This window comes from Bombus fervidus, chromosome 7, assembly GCF_041682495.2.
Source record: "Bombus fervidus isolate BK054 chromosome 7, iyBomFerv1, whole genome shotgun sequence".
Taxonomy (NCBI): domain Eukaryota; kingdom Metazoa; phylum Arthropoda; class Insecta; order Hymenoptera; family Apidae; genus Bombus; species Bombus fervidus.
Window position 1 is genome coordinate 4,167,799 of NC_091523.1, and position 15,624 is coordinate 4,183,422.

General features: G+C 35.3%; 1 protein-coding gene and 1 long non-coding RNA gene across 2 annotated transcripts; both read left to right on the top strand.

Annotated features, from left to right (window-relative positions):
• Nucleotides 1–436: 436 nt before the first annotated feature.
• Pld (Phospholipase D) lies at nucleotides 437–6,404 on the top strand. The gene is made up of 15 exons (XM_072007668.1): nucleotides 437–718; nucleotides 1,234–1,416; nucleotides 1,533–1,893; nucleotides 1,972–2,092; nucleotides 2,154–2,577; nucleotides 2,645–2,880; nucleotides 3,073–3,340; nucleotides 3,413–3,575; nucleotides 3,684–3,947; nucleotides 4,030–4,303; nucleotides 4,370–4,590; nucleotides 4,667–4,903; nucleotides 4,990–5,230; nucleotides 5,304–5,633; nucleotides 5,712–6,404. The coding sequence occupies exons 2-15, from the start codon at nucleotides 1,269–1,271 to the stop codon at nucleotides 5,811–5,813; spliced, it is 3,390 nt and encodes a 1,129-aa protein (XP_071863769.1). The 5' UTR covers nucleotides 437–718; nucleotides 1,234–1,268; the 3' UTR covers nucleotides 5,814–6,404.
• Nucleotides 6,405–7,636: 1,232 nt separating this feature from the next.
• LOC139989373 (uncharacterized) lies at nucleotides 7,637–15,126 on the top strand. The gene is made up of 3 exons (XR_011800325.1): nucleotides 7,637–9,658; nucleotides 14,384–14,590; nucleotides 14,657–15,126. It is a non-coding gene; the product is annotated as an uncharacterized lncRNA (long non-coding RNA).
• Nucleotides 15,127–15,624: the final 498 nt, after the last annotated feature.

Consider the following 15,624-nt stretch of genomic DNA (forward strand, 5'->3'; position numbering starts at 1 on the left):
TTAAGTAAATCTTCATTTAGAAGTAAATATACATATTAATGGATCACGTATGAGAGAGAACGCTACATATATGACAAACAAAATTCACGTTACGAAAAGCAACTAAAGATTTCAGAACATTATTCGTACATGAAAAGAAAAATACAAGATTTTTATTTTGTATATTTGTAAGTATATACATACATATTTTTCTATGGAATTGCTATCTTTGTTGATAAAACAGAATGATCAAACATAGATCATGTCAATGTAACAGAAAATAATCGTCGTAGATAAAGTCACGTACTCGTGAAAATTTAGTTAGTTAATTTGTGAAATCTATTGGATATTTTTACTTCCAAAATGTAAAATTTTAATAGAAAAATGTTTTAATAGAAAAAGAAAACAATTTTAAGCTAACGCTTCACACGTTTCGGTAGAAAATATCCATACCGACAGTTCTTAGAGTCCGATCTACAATAGTCAACAAATGTGTATAAGAACAGACGAGATATGTATAAGTCGCTTAATCTGTCACATAATGAACAGCGATGAAATCGCTCGTGTAATCAATCAATTATGACGATACTACCTATGATAATGGAATTATTTGAGAAGTATATATCAATCTCTTACAATATCATGTAAAATTCATTACCTTAAAACTGTTTACGGAAAGAAGCGATAATATTTATAACCTTAATAACGTGACATGTGACATTTAATAAATAAATAGGTTGTATCCTTTTATTATATCGTTCATAATTTTTATCGTAACTTTAAGTTCATATTTTTAAAGTGTACAATATGGAAAAATTTTAATCGATAGATAAATACCGATAAACATGTAATGAAACAAGTCTGGCAATTTACTTTAGTCTTGTTCATGTGAATTACATCTGACTCGAATTTATAGTCAACATTCTATTCTAGTCAACACTCTCCTGCGTGCATTAGATCATTTTCTTAATCAAGAAAATACATTAGTTCTTTGTCATCATATCTTTTTTGTTCCACCATATTACTACTTATCTATTCACCTATCTATTAATAATATACATATTCGTCAGTGTTTTATTCTTAAATAACTTGTACTGTTGTATGTACTATTTCTCATTAATAAAGATAATTTGTGTAATGTACAAAAATTATTTGATATTGCAAGAAACAGGAGTATAATGTAAAAGTTATTATAAGTTGAAGGTAATAAAAAGTATACTGTGAAACTAGTTTAACTTAATTACTTATGTTTAGTTATCTATTGATAATTTTGTAGAATACTGTTAACAATGTCTGACAGTATTTTAAACGAAAAAGCTGAGAATTGTGTTTCTCATGATCCTGAATATGATGATACACTGGGTGTACCTGATTCATTAGAAATTACTATAAATGAAAATGAAAATATTAATTCTAATAATGATACTGATAATAGTGGTGAGTTTATGACTTTGGTTTGTTATTTCTGTGTTATTTAACTGACTTCCTTTACAAATAACATTCTAACTATGTTAGTAAAATGTATTGTGCATTGTTTACTTTATTTAAACTAGAACGTCCTGGTGTGATACCTTTCTCTGCTATACACGACTTACCAAAAAATTTTAAAAGCCAGTATCGTAATGTTTTTATTCCTGGTGAAGAAGTGCATGTGGACATTATAGACAATGAACGTAGCGTAACAACACATCCATTGAATCCAAATTTGTACACTATTGAATTTAGGCATGGACCATTTATTTGGACAATTAAGAAACGGTACAAACATATCCAAAATTTGCATAACCAATTGAAAATATATCGCACCAGTTTAAATATACCTTTCCCAACTAAAAGTCACAAAGAAAGAAGAACTAGTTTGAAAAGTTTGGGGGATACGAAAGAAGGGAAAGGTCGTAAAGGTGCACTACCAAGGTATAAAGATACATTTAAAAAGAAAATACGTTTATTTATTGTAAATGACCAAAAAATGGGACAAACTATTTTTTTCAGATTTCCAAATAAGCCTGATGTTTTAGTACCATATGAACAACTAGAACATAGGAAAAAAGTATTAGAGGAGTACTTAACTAATTTATTAAAAATAAAAATTTATTTGCACCATCCAGAAACAGTGAGTTAATAATTTGCATTTATTTATGTAATGATTACTAACAAGTATAAAACATTTTCAGGTCGATTTTTTAGAAGTCTCACATTTGTCATTTATAGAAGATTTAGGAATGAAAGGCAAAGAAGGAATTGTTTTAAAACGAACTGGATCAGGTGCAAGAAGTAGATGTAACTTTTGTGGTCTTCTTGAGGGCATGTGTTGTATTAGGTGTACTCATTTCTGCACATCTCTATGTAGGAAATGGCATTCTCGACATCTTGTTGTTAAAGATACTTTTGTTGCCTATATTGAACCAAAAAATGGTAGCATAAAATCGGTGATTTTAATGGATAATGGTTTCGGAATCAGTTTTGGTCTGTATACAACAGGATTAAGAAATGGTATACAAATAGTAAATCTCAGTAGGCACATACTAATTAAGTGCTGGACAAGAAGAAAGGCCAAAGAATGGCTGGAATTTATACAAGAAGTTAGTAACAGGGAAGGTAAGTACTTTGACTAGTGTGTAACGTAAAACTTTGAAAACTTAATTAATAAGTTATGTTAGTACAGGTCGAGACTTTATACAATCGAATCCACACAACTCGTTTGCACCTTATCGTTCCCCTATTCCAGCCACATGGTTTGTAGATGGATCAAGTTATATGTCTGCTGTTGCAGATGCGTTAGAAGATGCAAAAGAAGAAATTTTTATTGCAGACTGGTGGTTATCACCTGAGATTTATATGAAAAGACCAGCTATTCATAGTGATTACTGGCGATTAGATAACATTTTAGAAAGAAAAGCTGTGAGTATATCGTTAAAAACATTGTGTTTATTAATTATTCATACTAATATTTTTAACACTCTACCCTATCAATGCTGACAAAAGTTAGGGATTCTTGGTAAGGCTAACGTAATTTTGAATATAACATATAATGCTGTCAAAAATTGAAAGAAATCACGTGTATATGTTTATAATAATCAATTCTTTATTTAGTTTGAAGGAATCAAAGTATATATAATGATCTATAAAGAAGTAGAAGTCGCACTGGGCATAAACAGTTTCTATAGCAAACAACGACTAGTTGAAAAATGCCCTGAAAATATAAAAGTATTACGTCATCCAGATCACGCGCGAGTGGGAGTGTTTCTATGGGCACACCATGAAAAAATTGTAGTTGTTGATCAAAGTATTGCTTTCCTTGGAGGAATCGATCTATGTTATGGTCGATGGGACAACAATGAACATAGATTAATAGACTTAGGTACATGATACTTGAAATTAAATACCGATCATTGTTATTAATTGCATTTAATTTTATTGTTCTGAATTACAGGCAGCACTCATCATTCCAGTATTTATATTCCATCTAAAGGTAGATTTACCAATACCAGCAGTAAAAAGGTATCAAATGGCAATGTAAATAAGCATGTTTTATTACCATTGGCTATTGCAACTAACACAGTTGTGATGGCTACTACCAAATCTATACCTGTGTTGTAAGTTTTTTTCTTATTATTCTCCATAAATTTTATATTTCAAATTTTCTTTAAGTTTGGCTCAGCTACTCATTTTATTTTACTTTTTGTTTTTTTTTTTTTCTTTAGGCCAATTATAAATAATAAGACATCGATATCGCCATTCTCGACATCACAGTTAAATGCTGGTGATTTATTACTATTACAACCAATAGAAGAATCAGATACTATGAAATGTGATACACCTAATCTGGAACGTAAAAATTTATTTGGGATGGCAAAAAACACCATGGATAGAATGAAACACAGTATTAAGTTGAAAAGACAAGAATTAATTAATATGGTGTATAATCCACACGAAGAAGATAGTGATGAGGAGAATGTTATGACTACGTAAGTTTATACTTCAGAAAGATATCTAACAAAAACTGGATATATTTTTACATCAATTAGAGAATATCACTAACATTTTCAGCTATACAACACAAACTCCAATTGAAACTAGTCAGTCACTAGCATATAGCGAAAATGAAGTTTCAGAATATCCAGGTGTGGCTAAATTATGGCTGGGCAAAGACTATGTAAATTTTATTGTTAAAGACTTTAATGATCTCGAAAAACCTTATCAAGATCTAGTAGATAGGAGCAACACTCCCAGAATGCCATGGCATGATATAGGAGTTATGGTACAAGGTGCAACAGCAAGAGATGTTGCCAGACATTTTATTCAACGTTGGAATGCAATTAAGGCAGGTACTTTCTAATTTTGTAACAATCTAATAATTAAATAACATTTATATAATTTATATTTGTAGATGGAAAAAGCAAAATTAAATTCATGTTATCCATTTTTGCTTCCAAAAACGTACAATAATTGCAGTAGCTCTGTACCATTTATTGAGACATCTACTATACACAACGTCAACTGTCAAGTATTAAGATCAGTTAGTTCTTGGTCGGCTGGTTTTCTCGACTCACAAACAATAGAGCGAAGTATTCAAGAAGCTTATATTGAGGCTATTAGTAAAGCAGAAAGGTGAAATTAATTTTTGAAAACATGAAAAATGATTAATTGCCCTACTGCTATTATAATACATATTTTTCTATTTCAGGTATATATACATAGAGAACCAATTTTTTATAACGCTTGCATCCATGCAACGATCTGCAGTAAAAAATCGTATTGGAGAAACATTATTGAAACGCATTTTAAGAGCACACCGTGAGGGTGCAGTATTTAGAGTATTTGTAATAATGCCTCTATTACCAGGTTTTGAAGGCGAAGTTGGAGGACCAACTGGTACTGCTCTACGTGCTATTACTCATTGGAATTATGCTTCTATATCAAGGTAAAAATTCTATTATAGAATTAAACTACAACTAAAGATGAAAAGTGAATGAGTTGAAAAATTTGAAGTATTTGTATTATAAATAGGGGTAAAGATGCTATCTTAAGTCGGCTAATTGAAGCAGGAATAGAGGATCCTAGAGAGTACATTACATTCCATGGTTTAAGGACGCACGCAATGTTAAATGGTACATTAGTGACAGAACTAATATATGTTCACAGCAAGCTATTAATTGTGGATGATAATACTGTCATCTGTGGTTCTGCTAATATTAATGATAGAAGCATGACAGCAACAAGGGACAGCGAAATTGCAGTAATAATTCATGTAAGTATTATTTTAACTGACTCAACTGTGTAATTTTTTATCATGTTAATATTAACTATTCTATAATTTACAGGATCAAGAATTCGAAGAAGGAAGAATGAATGATATACCGTTTCCTTGTGGTAAATTTGCAGGGTCATTGCGGAAACAATTAATTTCTGAACATTTGGGATTATTTAAAACAAATGAAGATATAGATGTAACTGATATAATTAAAAAATCATTCTACAAAGATATATGGTGTGCTAGGAGTAATCAAAACACAGAAATCTATGAAGAAGTATTTCATGTTATTCCGACAGATAAAGTTGTTAATTTTTCTATGTTAAAGCAATATCAAGATGAAGAGCCACTTTCTTCATCGAATACACTTTTGGCCCAAGAAAAGGTTGAACAGATTAAGGTATAGTTTTAAAAAATTATTATTATTATTTTTATTATTTTAACAAACTTTATCTTTTCATTTTTAATTTTATTTTAGGGTCATTTAGTAAACATGCCATTGCACTTTTTATGCAATGAGGATCTGAAACCAGCTGCTGGTACAGTAGAAGGAATGATGCCAACAGCACTGTGGACTTAAATTTTTGATATTCGAAACCAATATTAATGAAATCAGTGATTTTCATATTTTCTACAATTGTATACAAGTTAATCTATTTTTAAGTATTTTATTAACCAAAGTACAAACGATCACTCTGTGCTTATGACTAGATATTTCATTATATGTATAAACTGCTAGAACTAAGGTTGTATATCACTATTACTTAAAAGCATTTAGAATATTTGAGAGCATAAAGAATCAAGACGAATAAAATGCTAATGAAAATTCAGGTCAAGATGATACTTGTATTGTTACTTATGCATTAAATTGATCATAATTGTACTTTAACATTCCATAAAATCTAAGTCTTTCAAAAAAAAAGGGGGTTATTAATGTTGATGTGGTAATAGTTACTAATTTGAAGATAATTTTATTTCATCAACCATTTAATATGCTCAAGCGTCTTTTATTAATAACATCTTTTATAAAAATGCTCGTATGAATGTTTAAGTTTTAACAGTGTGCCTTTTTAAAAGTTGAATTTTATGTTATAACATTTATTTTATAATACTATTTATTTGTATTAAACGATACATAAAATAAATATGACATATGTCGTTCTTTACCAAGCTAATATTCTTATTTTTTTATATCTCTATTACGATTATTCCATATAAATATTTAGTGAATCATTTTTGTATTTCAACTTATCTGAATAGCCAGCAGTTTGATAAATCGAGAGTTAAAGTAATCAATCTTGTGCTGTATAATCATGTGTTCGGATTCAAAGTTCCAATTTCTAATGTCAAATCGGTAAAACACGCAGGCTTAGAAGAGTATGGCAAAGTCATAAAACACCTGAAGACAAGCGTAAGCTAAATAATGCAACAAGAAAACTAACCAAAATCTTTAAAAATTACAAAAATGACTGTTTTCAAAAATATCTTGCTAATTTGTCTCCGGAGTTTTCCTTTCAACTGCCGAAGCGTATAAACGTGTGTCTAGTGTCCAGTGAAGTTCATAATACAAGTGACAACCCTTCGTCGAAAGTGTTCTTTTTTTTTGTTTTTTTTTTTTTTAATTTACAATCAACTCTCGTAGAGAATTATAAGTAAATTTATCTGGCTTGGTACTATGACATGATTAATAAGTGTTTAAGTATGATTCTACTTGAATCTAGTGCTTAGGTCTAAGGTATAATGTCTTTTTAGCCTGCGAATCTGTTTCAATGTGTCGAGTAGTTGAGTAATTAGAGGATTTTGGTGGTTGTTAATTCTTGTGCTATGTCTATTGCTGAATTTGAATATTTCTTCTTTGACTGTGAGTATCTTGAGGTCGTGATGTATCGTTTCGTTGGTGATGTACCAAGGTGCATCTATTAGGGATCTTAAGGTTTTCGATTGGAATCGTTGGAGTATTTCTATATTGGAATTACTTGCTGTTCCCTATAGTTGGATTCTATAGGTCCAAACAGGTTTTAATATGGCTTTGTATAATGTAATTTTACTTTGCGTGTTTAAGTTGGAACGTCGGCCGATGAGCCAGTAGAATTTTTTAAATTTTGCTTTGAGTTGTTTGGATTTATTTAAGATATGTTGTTTCCTTGTCAATCTTCTGTCCAGAATCATGCCCAGATATCTGACTGACTCTTTATCTGGAATAGGTATATTGCTTATTGTCACCTGTGGGCAAGTTTGTTTTCGTAGCGTGAAAGTTATATGACTGGATTTGTTTTCATTGACTTTGAAGCGCCATTTGTGGAACCACTCTTCCATGGAGTCGAGACCTCGCTGGAGAGTAGAGGAGGCAATTATCGGGTCTGAGTGCAAGGCTAATAAGGCTGTATCATCATCAAATGTCGCTGTGATTATCTATGTCGAAGTTGGTAAATCTGCAGTGTAGATGTTGAACAACAGGGGTCCGAGGACACTGCCTTGGGGTATGCCAGCTTCTATTGGAAATGTTGAGGTTATAGCATCTAAGTGTTTTACCATGAATTGTCTGTAGGTTAGGTAGGATTTTAAGATGGAGTAGTAGGTGTGTGGTAGGATTTTCTTTAGTTTGAACAAAAGTCCTTCATGCCATACTTTGTCGAATGCCTGTTGAATGTCTAGAAATACCGCAGTGCAATATTTTTTCTTTTCTAAATCTTGGGTGATCTTATGAGTTAGACGATGAATTTGCTCTATTGTAGAATGTTGCTTCCGAAAGCCGAATTGATGATCCAGCATTGCTTTCAACTCCTCTAAGAGTGGAAGGAGTCGTTTCGTTAGCATCTTCTCAAATAGTTTGGACAAAGTGGGTAGAAGACTAATTGGACGATAAGGCTTAGTTTCCTGTATTGATTTTCCAGGTTTAGGAATAAGGGTAATTAATGATATTTTCCAGGACTTAGAATAGTATTCAAGGTGAAGAATTGCATTAAAAATAGAGGTAATGAGAGCAATCCCTTCTTTGGGAAGCTCCTTGATAGCTTTGTTACTTATCTAATCATGTCCCGATGCTTTCCTGGGGTTTAGGCAACGTATTAATTCAATAACTTCCAGAGATGAGAAAGGTTCAATAGGAGGAGACATCTGGAAAGGACAGTGCAACTATTCCGTTATTTCGGCGGCAATAGTGAAGGAATACGGTTTGAAGACATTAGTTAGGTGGTTTGCAAACAAGTTGGCTTTTTGTATAGGGCTATGCGCCCACCCACCTTGCGGACAGCGAATGGGGGGAGGATTATTTGCGGAGGACGAGTGAGTTTTCTGGATGCCTTCCATAGTGAGTAGTTGGAGTCAGCTGTGGGAGACAGATTAGCAAGGTATTTTTGGAAACAGTCATTTTTGTAATTTTTTAGTGATTTTGGTTAGTTTTCTTGTTGCGTTATTTAGCTTACGCTTGTCTTCAGGTGTTCTATGACTTTGCCATACTCTTCTAAGTCTACGTTTTTCTGTGATTTTTATTAATATATAATGGGGGTATTCATGTTTATTGACAAAACACTTAGTAGGGGTGGAAGAACGGATCGCGTTTATTATGCTGGTGTTTAAATATTCCGTGGCTGCTTCTATATCTTCGTTTGTTTTTAGGGATATTGAGGCTGATGTTGAATGATTGAATACCTCTCTAAAGAGCTGCCAGTTTGTGAATTGGTTATGAATAAAGCGATTAGGTTGTTTTTCGATAATTGTTGAGTTTATTGTTGCTATGACGGGTTAATGATCTGAAGAGAGTTCCACAGCAGAGTTGATTTGTACGTATCTTGGCGAGATGTTTTTGGTTATGAAGAAGTCTAATAGGTCTAATAGGTAGTTTGTTAATGTCAGTGGGCCAGTAAGTGGGTTCGTTTGTACTGAGGCAGTTAAGTCTGTTGGCGTTTATGGATGTTAAAAGGTTTTTGCCTCTTACTGTGATAAGTCTGCTATCCCATTGCGTATGTTTAGCGTTATAGTCTCCTCCAGCTATGAATCTATTGCCCAGGTTTTCGAGGAATTTATCGAAGTTTTCTGTGAAAATAGAATATCTAGGAGGACAATATACTGCTGATGCGCGGTGATTGGACCATGCCAATCTTCTATCGCTACGTTTGTGGCTTGGAGGTAATCCTTTTGGAATGATGGAAGCTCATAGTGTTTTATGCTGGTCTTGATGATAATTCCGGTGCCACCGTGGGCCTTTCCACTGGGATGTTGAGTATGGTAAAAGTTATAACCATTTATTTTCAGATACTTTTTATCGGTGAAGCGAGTTTCAGATATGAGCATTATGTCGATTTTTTATTGTCTTAGGAAGAACTCTAGTTCGTATTTATGCTGAGCTAGACCGTTGGCATTCCAAAGAGCTATGCGTATTGGCTTTATTTTACGTCGGAGCGTGTTAATTTGTCCACGATGATTGTAAGTAATGATAGCAAGTTATTAATTTGCTCTGTTTGCTTGACGATTAATTTTTCAAGTCTATTGAAGTTACCCGTGTCTTGTGAACTGGGAACGCTATTTTGTGGTTGAGTACTATGAATTTTCGGTCTGCTTTGATTTCCTTGAACTGCCTGTGCGTAGAAGATTGAAGGGGTAGTGAACTTTTGTGGGTTAAGTGCTTTGGGTTTGGGGTACTTATTACTATACAAGGTCTTGTAGGCTGTGTAACCTTTATAGTTCGCAGGATGCTCTCCTTGACAGAGGATGCACTTCGCATCCTGGGGTTTCTGAAGATTTAATGCACTGATCTGTAGGGTGAATACCTGCACATTTAATGCAACGGTGGTTGTGGTTGCAGTATTTTTGCGTGTGGCCGTACCTTTGGCACCTTTTGCATTGGACTATCTTTTTTTTTTTTTATAAAAGGTGGTTCAATTTTTACTACCGAGTTCATTAAACGATTGATATTATAGGCTTCCTTGTTATTTGGTTTTTGCTTAAAGTCGATAAAGAATAAGGATAACGGTTTTTTTTGTGATTCTGCATCTTATATTGCTAATGTTGGTTACTTCATGGTCATGATTTAAAAGTTCAAGTTTTATCTCATCGCCCAATTAGTCTTCTACACACTTTGTCCAAACTATTTGAGAAGATGTTAACGAAACGACTCCTTCCACTCTTAAAGGATTTGAAAACAATGCCGGATCATCAATTCGGTTTTCGGAAGCAACATTCTACGATAGAGCAAATTCATCGTCTAACTCATAAAATCTGCCAAGATTTAGGAAAGAAAAAATATTGCTCTCTCGTATTCCTGGACATTCAGCAGGCGTTCAACAAAGTGTGGCACAAAGGACTTTTGTTCAAACTAAAAAAAATCCTACCACACACCTACTACTGCATCTTAAAATCATATCTAACCAATAGACTGTTCATGATTAAATACTTAGACGGTATAACCGCAACATTCCCAATAGAAGCTGACATAACACAAGGCAGTGTCCTCGGACCTCTGCTGTTCACCATCTACACTGCCGATTTACCAACTTTAACAGAGATAACCACAGTAATATTTGCTGATGATACAGCTTTATTAGCATCCCACTCAGACCCGGTAATTGCCTCCTCAACTCTCCAGCGAGGTCTCGACTCTATGGAAAAGTGGTTTCATAAATGACGATCCAAAATAAATGAAAATAAATCCAGTCATATAACTTTCACGCTGCGAAAACAATCCTGTCCACAGGTGACCATAAATAATATTCCAATTCCAAATAAAGATACAGTCAAATATCTGGGCATGATTCTGGACAGAAGAATGACATGGAAACGGCACATCGTAGATAAATCCAAACAAATCAAAACTAAAAAAATTCTACTGGCTCATTGGCAGATGCTCCAATTTAAACATGCAGAGTACAATAATGCTATATAAAGCCATATTAAAACCTGATCGGACGTATAGAATTCAACTATGGAGAACAGCAAGTAATTCCAATATAGAAATTCTCCAACGATTCCAATCAAAAACTCTAAGATCCTTAATAGATGTACCTTGGTATGTTACCAATGAAACAATACATCGCGACCTTAAGATACCTACAGTTAAAGAAGAAATATCCAAGTTCAGAAACAGATATGATATAAGAGTTAACAACCAGCAAAACCCGTTAATTATCCAATTACTTGACACGACGGATCATATCCGCAGACTAAAAAGATAATACCCTTTAGATTGAAGCATTAGATTCAACTAGAATCAAACATACTATAAACTCTTATAATCCAAGTTACAGTACCACGCCAAAATAATTTATTTATAATTCTCTATGAGAATTGATTGTAAATAGTCCACCAATTAAAAAGAAAAATCTTCACAGTATATTCCCAGCTAGCCTAAGGACCTGCTATAAATCTTAGGATTTATTTAGCTAAGGTTCTTCAAACGGACAAACAGCCTTTCTCTTAGCAGTCCCTAAATCTATCACCTACTACGGGAAGATAGGAGAAATCTGCTTTTCTCACGTACGATGCTTCTCGCTAGCAACTCTCTCTCTCTCAAGGGCGGTATGCTCTCATCAGCAACCACCAGCATAGAAATTAACCAATTAACAGCAACGTCCATTTCCCTCACTTTCCGAACGAAGGCTTTCCTCGACGAATTCAATGATCTCGTATCCTTAGACATATCCTATTATAGTTTTCCTCTGCAGCATCATCGTGACGGAAAGTCATTCTCGTGCAATCTTATCAGCGAGTTACACACCCTCTTTACGATCAGTGAATACTCTACGTTTTAACAAAGAGTTGAGTAATACTTGTACTGTGGGCAAGTAAGTTGAGTACGACTTAGACTTGGGAGAAGCTCACGGAACACAGGTGCTTCGGAGAATATTTGCGCCGAATCGGGAAAGAGGCGACCGCGCGTTGCCACCACTGCAACGCAAGTGTGGACTCGGCGCAGCACACGCTGGAACATTGCCCGACGTGGGCAGCATCGCGACACTCTCTCACCGCGGAAATAGGATGCGACCTTTCGCCGCCAGCGATTTTTGAAGCGTTGCTGACGAGCGAGAGGAACAGGAAGGCCGTAGCCTCCTTCTGCGAGCTAGTTATGCTACGGAAGGAGGCGGCGGAGCGGGTGAGGGAGCGGGTTTCCCATCCCGAGAGGATTGGCCGACGAGGGCGCGGCGGTGCCCGTGGACGCGCCTACACGAGGCGCGCGAGGGCCGCCACGACCTCCGAAGGGGATTGAAATTAGTGTGCTGAACCCTCCAGCACCCGGGAGCCATCAAGCAGTCCGATTGAGGATCCGGACGGCCCCTGGGAGAGGACGCGACGTGACATGGCAGCACGCCGCACCATTTACGGACAGAATGTTGTGCGCGGGGGGGGGGGGCTGGTGTGTCGCTTCAGCGGTTCACGGGCACCCCTCGATCGCAAGAGGGACGGTCATCGTGGAGGTTTTAGCGGCGGGTGCCCGTGCAGATTTCCTCCACGAAAAAAAAAAAAGACTTGGGAGAAAGCGCATTTGCTATCCCGCTGACCGTGGATTCGTTATCGAACCTAAGATCATTGTTATTAGTATCTCGAGTGTCTGATCACCACGATTACTTGTCAAATTCTGTAATAACCATATTCGCACCAATAAACATTATCTCTATTGTATAACGACGATGGCTAATCCAAATGAAAATTCGTTACACACTCGTAACCTTAATGAGAACTCGACATATAGATACAAGTAGTGTTAGTGTTTAGTGTTGGTTATAATATAAAGGTTCGTATTTACTCTTGCAAGACACAAAATTATAACTAGGATGTCAGTACCTTCATTTTTTTTTTTTTTTTCTTATGCAAGTTAGACAAACCTGTCTTTGATACTTGATGTTACGTCACGTGAATCGGTACCTGCGACGTCCCTCATGGTCAGGCCGCCGAGGCCTGCACATCGTCACACTGACCCGCAATAAACCCAAGGAACCACCATAGCCCACATCTGTTAACAATAAAATTGCATCCTTTGCACATATTCGGTTTATGAGTGGTCCCTTAAATGGGTCCTTAGGTTTATTGCACGCTCGTACTCATTACGGAGAAAGCGGAGGTTTGCCCAGCGAGGTAGTAGGTTTTTCCCAAGGACAGAAACAAACGTGATTCATATTTGCCGAGGACTGTGCCCTCGTATTTAATTCATTAACATTGGGAATACCCAATGGGCATCGCGGATCGTTACCCTCACTTTTCTACCGAAAAGTGTGAACTACGAATCCGCGTTCTTAGTTCATCAAGGATACACTCACGACGAGCTTTCTTCCTAAATAGTACGAGATGGGTCAATCACTGTTCTACTAAGCCTCAGACAGTCAAGCACTGCTCTAAGATCCCGTGGACAGTCAAGTCCACCGTTCTACTAGTCTTCGGACAGTCAACTTCAAGTTCTAACATGTCAGTCAAGTTCTCGCCTCTATAACTACCACGTCTAGCAACCTTCGGGTTCATCAACACGCTTTCCAAACACGGTCTGTTCACATCTAGTAGTGTAATCCAATATAAATAAATACATATATAATATAACTGTGAAGTCCAGTTATATTCCAACTCAATTACCCCTTATTCTCCCACAAGAAATAAGGGGATCGTCTAATTCGTGGTGTCGATTCGTGCAATCGTAGCGGGAATTTACGACTCCCGTTGACGCGCTATAACGCGACTGTCTCCCCGCGACTGGACGAAAATACACTTGATGTTGCCAGTAGGGTTGTGAATTTTTATACAATGTGTGTAAATTTTGTACAGTTGTATAGATGAATGTTGTGATTGTGGGTGATAGATGTTTTGTAATGTATGCTTTTTTCTTAACTTTTTAAAGATTCTTGTAAGCATTGTATGTTGAGTATTTTCCTTTGTAGTATTTGTAGTATTGAGTATGTTTTCCTTTAAGTTGGTAAATATCCATGTGAGCTTTGCGTGGGAGATAAATATTTCGCAGTTTTGACTATGAAATACCTATCTCTGCTTACGCAGACCTACAGGCAAATAGAATCAGAACTCGACTCAGTCGAATAGTAGAGAACGGTATACCGGATATATCCTAACGGTATTTGGATACCGGATATATGCGGCGCTCGTACCCACAGGTCATCTCGCGGGTGCCACCTATAAGCGGCATTCGAAGCGAAAGGGTTAAATGGTTTTTTGCAGGTTGATTGTATCCTTTTTCCAAAATCCCCCATGCTACCTAGTAATTAGTGGCTGTATTGCCTAACGATGCTATTGCGTTAGCAGCCCCCCGTGTTAGACAAGAGCGAAAATACATTAATCGCTTGCAGTCGTCAATACGTAAAGTCTCGTACTGTGGAGGGAAATCAATTCACGAATTCTGGCCAATCTTTGCAGAACCCCAAAAAGGTAGGTAGCTGAATTTTTGGTAAAATCTTGAGCACGTCCTTTACATATATTAAATGCTATTTTTAGGTTAATGCGTTCCTACATTGTCTGATCATCGTCTATATCGTCCAACTCGCTTTGGGTTGCAACTGGCTATTATCTTAACCGAAATAGGGGGTCGATCATCGTGTCCTAACGAGAATTTACGACTCTCGTTGGTGCGTTATATTGTGAACGTTTCTCCCCGCGAAGCGGTCGAACAATTGAGTTAAGACAAATATCTATTAAAGCCTCGTATATGGAACTGTGCACAAAGTCTTTATGTTAGCCTGACCATAATAAATGAACGTGATCGCGAGCAAATCAGTATATACCAAGTATCTACGAATTATCGATCAATATCTACGAGTTATCAGCGAGAAATTATACACTGTCTTAGCGAATACGTTTTTACGAGCGTCTCTCGACAGTATTTATATTTATTAATTTATTTAATTCTTTTAAATATATTTGACGGATTGCAGCAGCAAGTATTCGTTATTCTGTATTACAATCCTCTACAAGTCCTTTACACATATATATGTAAGTACATGTGTATATATATGTATATATATGTATAGTTGGAACTAAAATGAGAGACAAAAATTTCAAATGTCCTTTTTTTTATATTAATAACAATCATAGCTCCTTACTTTTACGCCTGTTTGCTACTCAGTGGAAGTAGCCTTGATTGTCTACAATTGAGAAAAATAAGAAAATAAGAAATTAAAGAAAGATTCTCAAATATTCTTTTATGAATAAATTATACACAAATTTTCTTTTATAAAAAAAATCTATTTGATTTTGTAAAACTACTTATGAATGTATTAAAACATTACTATCATTTAGAACAAAAACAAAATTACTATAAAAATACAAAAATATGTATAACAATCACTAAAACTTTTTTTTCTCAATAAATGAGCCTCGTGTAAATTATTAAATGCATTGATTTCCTTCTAGATTGAGATACAATACAAATTATAAACATGTATTAAATACACTTTATTTCTTAA

Excerpts from the sequence above, each read along its gene's own strand:
- Pld (XM_072007668.1), top strand. The coding sequence starts at position 1,269 with ATGTCTGACAGTATTTTAAACGAAAAAGCTGAGAATTGTGTTTCTCAT. Across the intron at positions 2,881-3,072 it reads ACATTTTAGAAAGAAAAGCT|TTTGAAGGAATCAAAGTATA; the intron begins GTGAGTATATCG and ends TTCTTTATTTAG. Across the intron at positions 5,231-5,303 it reads AAATTGCAGTAATAATTCAT|GATCAAGAATTCGAAGAAGG; the intron begins GTAAGTATTATT and ends TATAATTTACAG.